At 43.6% G+C, this 13,875-nt stretch overlaps 2 protein-coding genes across 2 annotated transcripts in view; one reads left to right on the forward strand and one right to left on the reverse strand.

Annotated features, from left to right (window-relative positions):
• SLC23A2 (solute carrier family 23 member 2) overlaps positions 1–13,875 on the forward strand; it is a 258,087-nt gene that overhangs the window by 16,426 nt on the left and 227,786 nt on the right. The window lies entirely within an intron of this gene.
• On the reverse strand, positions 630–5,352 carry LOC120930516. The gene is made up of 2 exons (XM_040341693.1): positions 4,782–5,352; positions 630–1,458 (listed from the first exon to the last, which is right to left on the reverse strand). Exons 1-2 carry the CDS (start codon positions 5,350–5,352, stop codon positions 881–883), a joined length of 1,149 nt encoding a protein of 382 aa, XP_040197627.1. The 3' UTR covers positions 630–880.

The following is a 13,875-nucleotide window of genomic DNA, read 5'->3' on the forward strand; positions in this document are numbered from 1 at the left end:
TCTTAATATAACATTTTCCAAACTTTAATCATCTCTTAAGATCTCGCTCAGTCATAGAACTCGAGCGAATACCATAACTAATAAATACAAAGTCCCCCCTTGATTTCAAGGGTGACATACCACATAAGGTGCTGCGACAGGGAGGGAGGGAGGGGAAGCACACTATGCCGTACCAGGCCTTGACTGAAAAACCCTTCAGAGCGGTGGGCTTATATAGCCCCCCGCACGTGTACAAAGCCCGGGAAACATGTGATTTCAAACACATGTAGAAAGCCCGGGAAACACGTGAGTTTGAAACACCTGCTAAAGCCCGGGAAACACGTGACTCAGAAGCCTAATTTGCCCAGCAACATGACTCATCCTTTGAAAGTCACGTTTTTCCCGCCCAAGCTGCCAGCTACAGTACCTTCAGTTGCCATTTTTTTTTTTTTTTTTTAAAAACATGTTGTTCTGCCGGCCACAATCCCATGATGTGGGCACTAAATAATGCCCCCTTTCCATGGGAGTGTAGGCCGTACAAGACAACTTAACTTCTAATGATTTGAATAAAAAACATAGACCAAAATAATTTAAATAACTTTATTGAATAAATAAATAAATAAATCCTTTCATTTTTTTTTTTTTTTTTTTATTTTGGTAGTAGAAATGGCCGCGGCACCGTTATTGGTATAAATAAATCTATATAATCATAAATATTCCATTTAATATTACTAAAATTCTAATAGTAACATTTTCAATATTATTTAAATTCTTAATATAACATTTTCCAAACTTTAATCATCTCTTAAGATCTCGCTCAGTCATAGAACTCGAGCGAATACCATAACTAATAAATACAAAGTCCCCACCAGCCGGTTTTTGTCGGCTGACAAAAAACGGCCTACCCCAGCACCGTGGCCATTTCTACCATATTCTGGAGATCCGAATTGAAGATATCCAAACCTATGTCAGATAGGTGGATACCATCAGACCTATAGAGACCAGAAAAACCTCCTTCCAACTCAGTGTGCCTATAAGAAAAACTGTTCAATATAGGCATAAATTTCTCAATTGAATGATTAACACGCCTCCGAATCTTCTCCAGAGACCTATTCTCCGGGAAAGATAGCCAGAGAAAACGCGGAATCATTTCAGAAAAGATTATTCTAGTACTAGGAAAGGACAAATGAATATGCTGCAAATCGCGCTTAATTTTAAAGATCAAATCTAAAGTTGAATACTTTCCTATGTCATTACCCCCAAGGTGGATTATCAAAATATCAGGATAAGGTAAACTGTGAGATAAAATAGAAATGTGGTGACAAAGATTGTCCCAACGCAAACCACGAATACCTTTCCAAAAAATCTTAAAAGAGTCAGGAGGCAAAGACAGGTTAGAAGAGTAACATCGTTGACACGCCCGGATGTGAGCCCAATGAACAAATGAATGTCCAATGATCCAGATGGAGGATAATGAACCTAGAATCAGAGAGAAAGATTAGGACGGATATATAAACCAAACCTCTTTGACTCCCATCTACCCAAACTCATAATTACAGACTCATTTAGGCCCAACCTAGCAGCTTCCGTAGCAGCTCCGATGCGAAATGAATGGGATGAAAATTTTAAGTGACCAAGGTCTAAAGAAATCAGGCATCGCCTGAAAATGGCAGAAAATTGAAACCTTGTTACTGGGGATGAATCTAAATGAACCAGAAAATTACCTATACAAGAAGGTCTTACGGAAATGTATCTAGAAATGACTAAGTAAGGGCAAATGATATGATCCCCACATGCATGCAACGTGAGCCAATGCCCTTTACCTAACACATCCGTTTTGGATTTACTAATAAAAACCAGAACTTTTCCTTGAGAAACGCGTACTTCACTAAATTTTAAACCTGAACTACTTTTTTTATTATTAGGAACTAGCTCCGAAATTCGAAGAGCAGCAAAGAAAATTAGCACAAATGCTGTATGAAATAATAATGCTTCGAATTCCGAAATACACACCTTAGGTGTATTTAAACAAATTTTTCTTAAAAGTTCTAATGAAACGGGCCTACGTGTGTCAGGCGTAAAAGTCTGTCTTCTGTATCCCTTTAAAGCCTGACGAACCGAAAAGAAACTGTTACACGCTGGGAGATTGTGTAATTTTAGAAAAAAGGAAATTCCTGCCAGGCTCTTGTTAATATAATTAAAAGATAACTTCTGTTGCATAAGTGAACAAATAAAAGCAAGGACCGTTTGTTCGGTACATGAGAAACCAGCTAAACCCAATTCCTCGGCGAACAAGAGCCACTTTCTCCATGCAACCGAGTACTCGATCCATGTTTTGGAAGCAATCGAGCCCCTGATAGCCGAAACAATAGGGGCTAAATCAGATCCCAAAGCTGACTCGGGCAGGTGCATCCAACCTGATCCGCTTCTGGAAAAAGCTGTCTGAAACGAGCCATCTGAAAACGAGACAGGCTATCAGCTATCAGATTACTTTTTCCAGGAACATGTTTTGCTTTCACCCAAATGTTAAACCTTAAACATAGTAAAACCAGATATCTTAATAATTTTATAACGAATATGGATTTAGAAGAGAGACAGTTTAAAGCGAAGATAACACCCTTATTATCTGAATGTACTAAAATTCGTTTGTTACTGAAAAATTTTCCCCATAATTCAAAAGCAACTACTATGGGGAATAACTCGAGGAGCACTATATTCTTGGTTGCCTTATTGGCAACCCAGAATGGGGGCCACGAACCGCAGCACCAATGGGTGCCCCAGATTGCTGCGAAACCTAGCGAGCCTGCTGCATCCGTGTAAAGATCAAGATCGGCTGAAAAAATAAAATCTTCTTGGAAAAAAGTACGACCATTATAATCAGATAAAAACTGCGACCAGACCAAAAGGTCATCTTTCAGATCCGAAGTAAGACGGATATGGGAAAACGGAGATTTAAGGCCAGACATGGCCATAGACAATCGCCTGGAAAAAATTCTGCCAACTGGCATTACCCTAGTGGCGAAAGCCAGAAGACCTAGAAAAGACTGTAACTCTTTTAACAATACTTTCCTCCGACGCAAAAAAAGATAAATCGTATTCTGAATCCTAGTTATTTTAACCAAAGGGAGCTGATATTGACACAACCTAGTATCAATACTGATCCCAAGGAATTCTATAACCGTGACCGGAAAAACAGTTTTTTCAGTGGCTATTGGCACACCAAAAAACTTAGAAATGTTCAAAAATAATTCTAGCATTAAAAGACAAATAGGAGAATCAGGGGGTCCTACGATCAGAAAGTCATCCAAATAGTGGATAATCCCGTTGTAGCCAGCCTCGTATGAGACGACCCATTGCAAAAAAGTAGCAAAAGTCTCAAAATATCTACACGATAAGGAACACCCCATAGGGAGACACATATCGTAAAAATATTTTCCTTCAAAACAGAAACCTAGAGAATTAAAACATTCAGGGGCAATGGGGAGCAGTCTGAATGCAGATTCAATATCAGTCTTTGCTAACAATGCCCCGTTACCAAATTTTTTTATTAACCTAATTGCGTCGTCGAAACTTGCGTAAGATACAGAAGCCAACGAATCATCAATCTCGTCGTTCAATGAATCACCCTTTGGGTATGAAAGGTGATGAATTAAACGATAAGAATTGGGCTCCTTTTTGGGTACAATGCCCAAAGGGGAAATACGAAAATTCTTAAATGGAGGAAAAACAAAAGGGCCCGCGACCCTTCCTGCTGTAATTTCTTTCATTAATTTTTTTCTCACCACCTCACTATGTGTCAAAACCGATTTCAAATTACTTACTAAGCTGCAGCCGACCCCTGAAAAAATTGGAAGGGTGAAACCTGAGGAAAATCCATTAATTAAAACCTCAGCTTTCTCCCTGTCTGGGTACCGCATTAGCCACGGGTACATGTTTTGCAGATTCACCGGAGTGCAAGCCTTTAGAGTTTTCTCTACCTTGTGCAGGAAAATTTCTTTTGAAACATTTTGAGACAGGATGAGTCCCGAAACAAAAGGAACACTCGTGCTTGTATCTGCACGACGTTGACCATTTGCACTGAGACTCATTAAATGCAAAACAAATACCTTTCTTATAAGTGGGCGGTACATTCTGCGCTGGTAACTGTCTTGAAAAAACTGGTTTCTGCGGAAGGATCAGGTTCAACCATAAACCTACATCCTTCATACCCCATCTTAAATTAGGATACACTGACATCTTCTGTCGAAATGATTCATCGTAATTATACCACCCGAAACCCCCGAAATTCCTATACGCTTCAAGTATATTCTCCAAATGTTGGAATAGACCACTACACTTATCCGGGAATTTTTCACCTAAAATGGAAGAATAAATACAAAAGGCTTGTAACCAATTGTAAAAAGATTTTGGAGCAGTACGACGTCTATCTTCTGATAACTCGTCCATTTTTTTGTCGCTTTTTCCCGAAAATTCCTTACCAGGGAGTAAAGCTAATAATTCAATAAAGTCGCCTTTCCAAATTTTTTCTTTTATATTTGTGGACAAGTGAAAACCCAAAGGAGAGATTTCACATGGGAGAGGCTCTTTAAAGGAAATTTCAGGGATCTGAGAGGAAGTAGGATTATTAAGAAAAGAATCAAAACTGCTATCATTAACAGCAATAGCAGACTGAGAAATTGTAGGTAAAGCCTGTGCTGACCAAACATTAGCAGGGGATAATTGTGACTGACTAGCAATAACATTTTTTAAATTATTAACAGATTCCAATAATTGCTTTAAAATCAACTGGTTTCCTAACTCACCACTAGATGTCGCTGCTCCAGCTTGGGACGCTGAGCTGTCATCTCTCTGTGAGCTGCTAGCCGGCCTAGAAAGGAATTCTAGCCGCTGAGGAGCCGTCACATTGTCCAGCTGAGTCTGCCTGGCCACTGGTGACGCTGTCTGCTCCTCCATAGGAACCTGCAAAGAAAAAAGATCCCTCCTTCCCTTCACTGGTGATTGACGGCCTCTACCCCTCCCCGTCGTGACGCGCACCGGAGATGGAGAGGCCGTCCTCCTCTTCTTCTGTATTCGCAGGCTGCTGCGTTGAGGGGTGGTGTCGGAAGTTCCGCCCAGGCTGGAAACCTCATCCTCACGGGCCGCAGAGACAGCAAGGGAGCGCTCGGGTGGCTGGGTCCTGGAACACCTGTAAGGGAGAGATGGTGTCTGAGGTAGAAGCGGTTGCTGAAAAGCATCCGACGGACCCGCAACTTCTCCATCTTCCTCCGCGACAAGGGCAGGTTTAGCCTCCATCTCCGCCAGGCACTTCTTCAGCCATTCTTCCACGCCGTCCTCCGCTGCTCGCTCCAGGAGTCGCCTGATGAGATCCTTCATGACCTGAGGTAAGAGAGATAAAAAGGGGGGGGGAAGCACACTATGCCGTACCAGGCCTTGACTGAAAAACCCTTCAGAGCGGTGGGCTTATATAGCCCCCCGCACGTGTACAAAGCCCGGGAAACATGTGATTTCAAACACATGTAGAAAGCCCGGGAAACACGTGAGTTTGAAACACCTGCTAAAGCCCGGGAAACACGTGACTCAGAAGCCTAATTTGCCCAGCAACATGACTCATCCTTTGAAAGTCACGTTTTTCCCGCCCAAGCTGCCAGCTACAGTACCTTCAGTTGCCATTTTTTTTTTTTTTTTTTTAAAACATGTTGTTCTGCCGGCCACAATCCCATGATGTGGGCACTAAATAATGCCCCCTTTCCATTGTATCACATTGACTTGTACATCAAAGGAATAAACTTCTGTATGTAAATTAGGAACGTTTAACCACTTAAACACCAATCCTTTTTCTGACAGCTCTTTTCAAGTTAAGATCATAATTTTTTTTGCTAGAAAATTACTTAGAACCCCCAAACATTATATAATTTTTTAGTAGAGACCCTAGAGAATAAAACGGCGGTTGCTGCAATATTTTATGTTGCACTGTATTTGCGCAGCAGTCTTTTTAAATGCAATTTTTTTGGAAAAAATTACTTTAATGAATTTAAAAAAAAACTAGCCAGTAAAGTTAGCCCATTTTTTTTTTTTTTGTATAAATGTAAAAGATTTTACGCCGCGAGAGAATCGTGATCTTCATTCTAAGCAAAAAAATTGTGATTCTCATTTTGGCCAGAATCGTGCAGCTCTTCTCCTCTCCACTATCCCTTTCCCCCACTTTATTTAATTTCTTGCCACGTTTTTTGTTTTTTTATGTTTGGTACACGTTTTTGCACGGTGTGATGAGTAGGGTGTCGGTCCCAGGGCCTGTCCTGAAAGTCTTGGGAGGGGGTGGACATGGCCTTCTGGCTTAGTTCGCCCTCTCTCATGGGGTCTCCCTTCGGGGGAGCCTAACAAAGTACTTGGGCTTGTCTGTTTCGGCAGACCCTCCAAAGAAAGGGGTCTGTCTGGCTTTGGCTGGACAGACCATAGTGTAAGTACCTCGTCCCCTGTCAGGAGCCTAATGCCCCGGGGGATTCAGGGCAGGGCCCTCTGATTTTAGAGGGCCAAGTGTACCCGCTGCACGTTTGTGTCACTCCTTTATGTTGTGCACATTTTTTTTTTGCACAGGGTGAAGTTTTTTGAGTGTGTTACACACACCATGGGCTTTCAACTAAAAACCTGTCCATTTAGACCTGGCAACCAATCCAGTCCACTAGAGCAGGCATGTCCAAAGTCCGGCCCGTGGGCTGATTGCGGGCCGCGTTCTGGTTTAATACGGCCCCCCTGGTCATTTGGATATGTGCGGGACGTGTGCCGTCAGATTACATACAGGAAAATCTCCTGTTTACTCGGCGGCGTCTGTAATAGGAATTTCCATCTCCTGGGCTGCCATTGGACGACTTTTCTGTCTATCATAGGACCTTCTGACCTCAGAGTGGCGCAGGTGCACTTTCAGCCAATCCTGGGCTGCCCCGCCCCTTGCATACGTATGGCTGCAGGGCATAGAGAGCCTCCATAATACCTCAGGCGGGTTCAGGCTCTTGTCTGAACACACTCAAGCTCTTCCCCTGAGTCTTGAGTGTAGTGCACTCATTCCCCACCCCCCCCGGTCCCCCTCCATCTGATCCATCCAGGGTGCTTGTGGGATGGGTAAGAATTGAGGGCCAGCAGGCATCAGTACTAGAACATGTAGATAGGCCACGGCAGCTTCCCTGCGACACCCTGCATCTGATAACTTCTCTATTTACCATTCCCTCCTGACCCCACAACACCAGTGCCGTGCCCTCCTGACACCCCCCCCAGCAGTGCCGTGCCCTCTTCACCCCAACATAGGGTCAGCTGGCACCAGCAGGGTGGTGTATAGAGATAAACTGCTTTTATACAAACAAGCACTTGACAAAGTGTTGCCATGACGACACAAGTTGAGCATCCTGGCTCAAGTGTTATTTGTGGAAATACCTTTTTGTTCTGTGTTTTCAGGCTTTTCAATCTGCCTGGAAAAAGGTTCATAGTTTAGTTTAGATAATTGAACGGTTTGCAGGAGAGGACTTTAATTGCAGTGCTTGCAAGGCACTAAGGTATAACACAAGGTAGGCAGGGAGGGCATCCTGCCTTCCTCCTCTTCTTGGAGAAACTCTTAGGCCCCTTTCATACCAAGGAGTTTTTAGGTGGTATAGCGCCTAAATACCGCCTGAAAAAGGCGATGCGCTGGCAGGAGAGAAAAAAATCTCCTGCAAGCAGCATCTTAGGAGCTCCTTCCTATTTAAAACAATGGGAAACCGTGGTAATACCGCCCCCAAATGCGCCTCTGCAGAGGCGCATTGCGGGCGGTATTGACCCTTTTTCGGCCACTAGCGGGGGTTAATACCGCACCGCTAGCGGCTGAATCCCACGGCAATTCCAAAGGTATAGTGCCACTATACCGCCACCGCACCTCCGCTGCCCCGTGTGAAAGGGACCTTATTCTCATGGATGTATTTTCCCCCATTTAAAATGAACTTTTAATGCAAGAAATGCAGGGCTACCAGAAAGTTTTGGATTGAGCTGGGGACCTCTCTTTCAGGAACAGTCGGTGACCACTGCACTCCTGCACATTCCTACGGTATCTTTTTTTTTTTTTTGGTGCTTTATTTTATGTTTAATAAGTATTTTTAGAAGGTAGTGTGCTTTTAATAAAGTAAACATTGAATGTTAATGCAGGGTTCACTGTAAGAGCGGTTTCACACTGCGCCACGGTTCTTTGGGCAAGGCACAGCTAACCCTCTGTTTTCGTGCAGGTTAGCTGCGCTTTGCCATAGACTTTTAATATGTCCCGCAGTTTCATGCACTTCCAGAAAGTACTCCAAAACTCATGCATGTATCCATTTTGGTGCGCTTTCTATTAGCAAACCAAGACCCCGGGACATAATTGAAGTTCATGGGAAAGCGCGGATTAGCTACGCTTTTAGCTAAAGTGCAGCGGTTCAAGATAAGCCGCCCAGAGTGAGTGACCTGAAACCCCAACCTATCCTGTCCTCATGGTTGAAGGTTGGTGACTTGTACTGAAGTTGGATCCGGTCCGAAGCTCCGTGACTTCGCGCCCGCAATCCGGTCTGAAGCTCCGTGACTGCGGCCGCGGGACCCGCGGACCCGATCGCCGCTGGGGTCCCGCGTTCAGTCCCCGGAGCTGAGGAATGGGGAGAACTGTGTGTAAACACAGCTTCCCCATTCTTCACAGTGGCAGCTTCATTGATCATGTGTTTCCTAATATAGGGAAACACGATCAATGACGTCACGCCTACAGCCCCGCCCCCCTACAGTTATAAAAACATATGAGTTCACACATAACCCCTACAGCGCCCCCTAGTGGTTAACTCCTAAACTGCCATTGTCATTTTCACAGTAAACAAAGCATTTGTATAGCATTTTATGCTTTGAAAATTACAATGGTCCCAAAAATGTGTCAAAATTTCCGATGTGTCCGCCATAATGTCGCCGCCATTAGTAGTAAAATTTTTTTTTTTTTATAAAAATGCAATAAAACTATCTCCTATTTTGTAAACGCTATAAATTTTGCGCAAACCAATTGATAAACGCTTATTGCAATTTTTTTTTTTTTTACCAAAAATAGGTAGAAGAATACGTATCGGCCTAAACTGAGGAAAAAAACTTTTTTTTTTATATCTTTTTGGGGGATTTTTATTATAGCAAAAAGTAAAAAATTGTCGCTTTATTTTTGTTTATAGCACAAAAAATAAAAACCGCAGAGATGATCAAATACCACCAAAAGAAAGCTCTATTTGTGGGGGAAAAATAAGACACCAATTTTGTTTGGGAGACACGTCGCACGACCGCGCAATTGTCAGTTAAAGCGACGCCGTGCCGAATCGCAAAAACTGGCCAGGTCCTTTACCTGCATAAAGGTCCGGGTCTTAAGTGGTTAAGAGCGATTATTTAGTCTTGTATTGTTTGCCTCCAATACTTGACAGATAGTCAAAATTCTTCATTATGTTTTTGTTAAAAAAAAATTACGTACTAATGAGTATATCCTGAAAAATATACTTCTGCGCTATTAAAATGTATTTCAATATCAAATAGGACCCTGCAAAAGGACCTATACTTTGGCTCTTAAAATAATAGTGAAGACATTTATTTTATTTTTTTGGACAGACGGGGCAGTTTAATACATGAAATAGGATTTCGGGAGCACTTTGGGGGCGATTTACCAAAACTGGAGCGGAGCTAAACTCTACAAGATACTCACTTCCAACCTCCACCAATGCAACAGGTTAAATAGCTCACCAGCCATTATCATCTTCATCCTCTCCCCGGGCTACTTTCAGGTGCCAGGCTTTTAGCCTCTTGTTTAACCAGCGGGGAATGACGTGATCACATGCGTGCACATGCCAGTCATTCATTCTGGCTTAGCTGCCGTGTCATGGAAATGCAGGCTGATCTGCACATGTGCCGCTCAGTGTACATTCAATAGAAGACTGCATGCAGGCAGGTAAGTGTGCCTTATTGCAGAAGGGGCATGCTATGCTCACTCAGTTTTATTTTAAATTTAAGATTTGATTTTGTTTTAACCACTTAGAACCCTTTCACACTGGGGCGATTTTCAGGCGCTTTTGGGCTAAAAGCAGCATCTGTAAAGTGCCATAAAAACGTCTCCCCTGTAGTCTCTGTGTGAAAGCTGTTAAAGAGTTAAAAAAAAAGTCCTGCAAGCAGCATCTTTGGAGCGGTGTACATCACTCCTCCACCGCTCCTGACCATTGCAGCGTCACTTTACTGGTGGTTTTTAACCCTTGCGGGTAGTTTTAACCCTTTTTCGGCTGCTAGCGACCGAAAAATGGGTTAAAACCACCTGCAAAGAAACACCCGCCGAATACCTCCAGAAAACGATGGTAAAGCGCTGCTAAAATTAGCGGCGCTTTACCGCCGACGCCGTCCACGCCCCAGTGTGAAAGCAGCCTTAAGAAAATTACTTGGAACATTATATATATATATATATATATATATATATATATATATATATATATATATATATATATATATATATATATATATATATATATATATATATATATATATATATATAATTTCCCTAACACCCTGGAGAATAAAATGCCAGGCGTTGCAATACTTTCTGTCACACCGTATTTGCACAGTGGTCTTACAAGCGCACCTTTTTTGAAAAAATAAATAAAACATTTTTAATAAAAAAATAAGACAACAGTAAAGTTAGCCCAATTTTATATTGTGAAAGATAATGTTGCACTGTGTAAATTGATACCCAACATGTCACGCTTCAAAATTGAGCCCGCTCGTGGAATGGCGTCAAACTTTTACCCTTAAAAATCTCCATAGGTGACGTTTAAAAATGTCTACAGGTTACCAGTTTTGAGTTAGAGGAGGTCTAGGGCTAGAATTATTGCTCTCGCTCAATCGGGGCGATGCCTCGCATGTGTGGTTTGGACACCGTTTTCATATGCAGGTGCTACTCACGTATGGGTTCGCTTCTGTGTGCGAGCTCAGTGGCATTGGGTGCTTAAAAAAATTATTTTAGTTATTTTCAAAAACATTTAACTGTCACTTTTATTCCTATTACAAGGAATGTAACCATCCCTTGTAAAAGAGAAAAAAGCATGACAGGACCTCTTCAATACAAATTTTAGGGTCAAAAAGACCTCAGATCTCATCTCATATTTACACTAAAATGCAATAATAATAATAATAAAAAAAAATTCTCCATTTAAGAGCATTGGGCAGAAGTGACGTTTGATGTTGCTTCCACCAGTCAATACTATGGAGCCAAGTGGGCACCATATTCCCCTCACTCGTCAGCCAGCCAAGCAGGAGAGAGGACCCGATCGTCTCCGCCGCTACCGGTGACTCCGGTAAGTGGTGGAGACCACCGGAGCATGGCGGGAGGGGGGCCCTTGCCCGCCTCCAGTTAAGTGATCTCGCTGCGAATCCGCCACTGAGGCCACTTTTATCTGAAAACGGACCGCCGGCTGAAGAAGAGGATGCTGGGGTTATGGAAGTTATCTGCTGCCATAACAACGGTATTCCTCTTCAAACCGCCGTATATTGGCGTGAGCCAGACCAGAAGTGGTTAAGCTTTGAAAATTAAAGCTAGAAGTTGATTGGTTGCTGTGAACAGCTGCTCCAGACTCTATGCGCCAGTCTTATGGCTCGTTCACGCGATCCGAATTACGTACACAAAATACTGCTTTTGAAGCGATAGTACGATATTCTGATCTTTCAATAGCTGATCTTGACAGTTCATCTGATTTTATTATCAGATCAGACAAGCACGAAAATTCACCTCCTACGATACCAGATCGTACGATTTTCATTCAATCAGTACAGTTGACGTCTGAAAATGCAATACAAACACAATACAATAATTTACATCACTTCCAATTTTTTTTATTCTGTCGTACGAGATTACAAAAAATATCTACATTTTTGATATGAGACTGGCATGCAAATAAAAATGGATGATCTGTCATCGGATTTTTTTTTTTTTTGTGTACAGGCTATTGGTACGTTTATCTATATGGCTTTACTAAATGCAGCTCTCTGTTTTCCTGTTATGCAACATCTTACAATTATAGTAGTTATGCAATCTGTTTGCTGCTTCCAGCATAGCAATTCTTCTGTATAGAAGTCAATGCAGGTCGCCCCGAGCCGCCCCCGAAGTCGTGCAAGAACCTTTTTCTAAGTCGGAGCGACTTGCGTCGCTCCTATTAGAACGGTTCCATTGCATTAAATGGGCCTGACGAGTCGCCCCAGTGTGAACCGGCTCTCAATGTTTCTATTTAGTTTTAAACAAAACTGCAATTGGGCTTTGAAGTGACCCTGACAAGTACATGGGATTGTTTGGGATCTGTGCCACAGAACTCCACTCACATTATAATATGACAAAGCTAGGCCCTACCACCCTATGAGTATAGGGAAAAGCGACACTGACTTTGCACAGGATGTGAGTGTGGGGATCCTGAGGGTTGTGTTTAAAAGTGATGACAAGGGATCCTTTTATTTAAAAATAATAATGTTATACTTGCCTTCACTGTGCAGCTCGTTTTGCATAGAGTGGTCCCGAACTCCGACTTCTGGGGTCCCTCGGCAGCTCTCACGGCTCCTCCCGCATCAGATAACCCCCCTAGGAGAAGCGCTCTCCCAGGTGGTTACCTTATGGGCGCGCTCCCAAGTCATTAATTTGGCGTCCAGACACCGAATTTATGACTCGGCCCCGCCCTGACATCCGCGTCATAGGATTTGATTGACAGCAGCCAATGGCTGCACTGCTATCAATCTATCCAATTAAGAGCCAGGACCCTGTGGAGAGAGGCAGAGCGCGTCACCGCCAAGCGAATTCCACAGCTCAGGTAAGTATAACAGGGGGGCTGGGGGGCTGGTGACTGACAGAAGTTTTTTCACCTTAATGTATAGGATGCATTAAGGTGAAAACAACCTTTAAGTGCACACTCGTAAGCAAGGCCTGGCCATAGTATGCTCTTGTTAGAGACAAAGGAGCTCAAGAGACAGCACTCCATGCTGATGGAGAGGGTCTGTGGCCATGAGTGGGAAAAGTTGAGGCAGCTCAGTGAGTTTGGGAGACTGAGAGATGAATGACTGAGTAAGTCAAGGGTAATGAGGGAATCTGGAGAACTCGGAGAGCTTGGGGGGTGTCAGGAGAACCCCTTTTGAGGACCATAGAGTGGACCTGTGCAGTGATGTGCTGCAGCTAAAAGGCTGAGTGAGCCAGGAAGACCCAGGGAGTCGGGAGAGCTGGGGGAGACGATCTGAGGGACCAGTGAGAAGAGCAGTGGTGTTGTTGAAGAGCGAGTCGGGTGGATTGGTATTTTCATTATCTTAATGCTTTACGGTGTTGTGCACACTAGAGCTGCACAATTAATCTTTAACCACTTGAGGACCCCTTCACGCTGATATACGTCGGCAGAAGGGCACGGCTGGGCACAGGCACATACAGGTACGTCGCCTTTAAGAGCCCAGCCGTGGGTCACGCTCGCTCGCCCCCCCCCCCCCCCCCGAGACCCACGCTCGGGGTCACAGGAGCTGAAGAACGGGGAGAGGTGAGTGTAAACAAACCTTCCCCGTTCTTCTCTGTGGCTTGTCACTGATCGTCTGTTCCCTGTCATAGGGAACGACGATCAGTGACGTCACACGTCCAGCCACACCCCCCCTACAGTAAGGCCCCTTTCAGACGTACGGACAAACGGTCCGTTTATTACAAGTCCGTTTACGGATGCATCCGCTAACGTCCGCAAACATCCGCGTCCGCAAAGTTCCGCTTTTGCGGACGGAAGAAAACCTTATTTTTCATCCGTCCGGCGGAACGGATCGGATGAATACGGACACACGGTCCATATTCATCCGATTCCCCATAGGGGAGAGCGGAGGAGAGACAGGGCGGTCTCTGCA

This window comes from Rana temporaria, chromosome 3 (genome assembly GCF_905171775.1).
Source record: "Rana temporaria chromosome 3, aRanTem1.1, whole genome shotgun sequence".
NCBI classification, from domain to species: domain Eukaryota; kingdom Metazoa; phylum Chordata; class Amphibia; order Anura; family Ranidae; genus Rana; species Rana temporaria.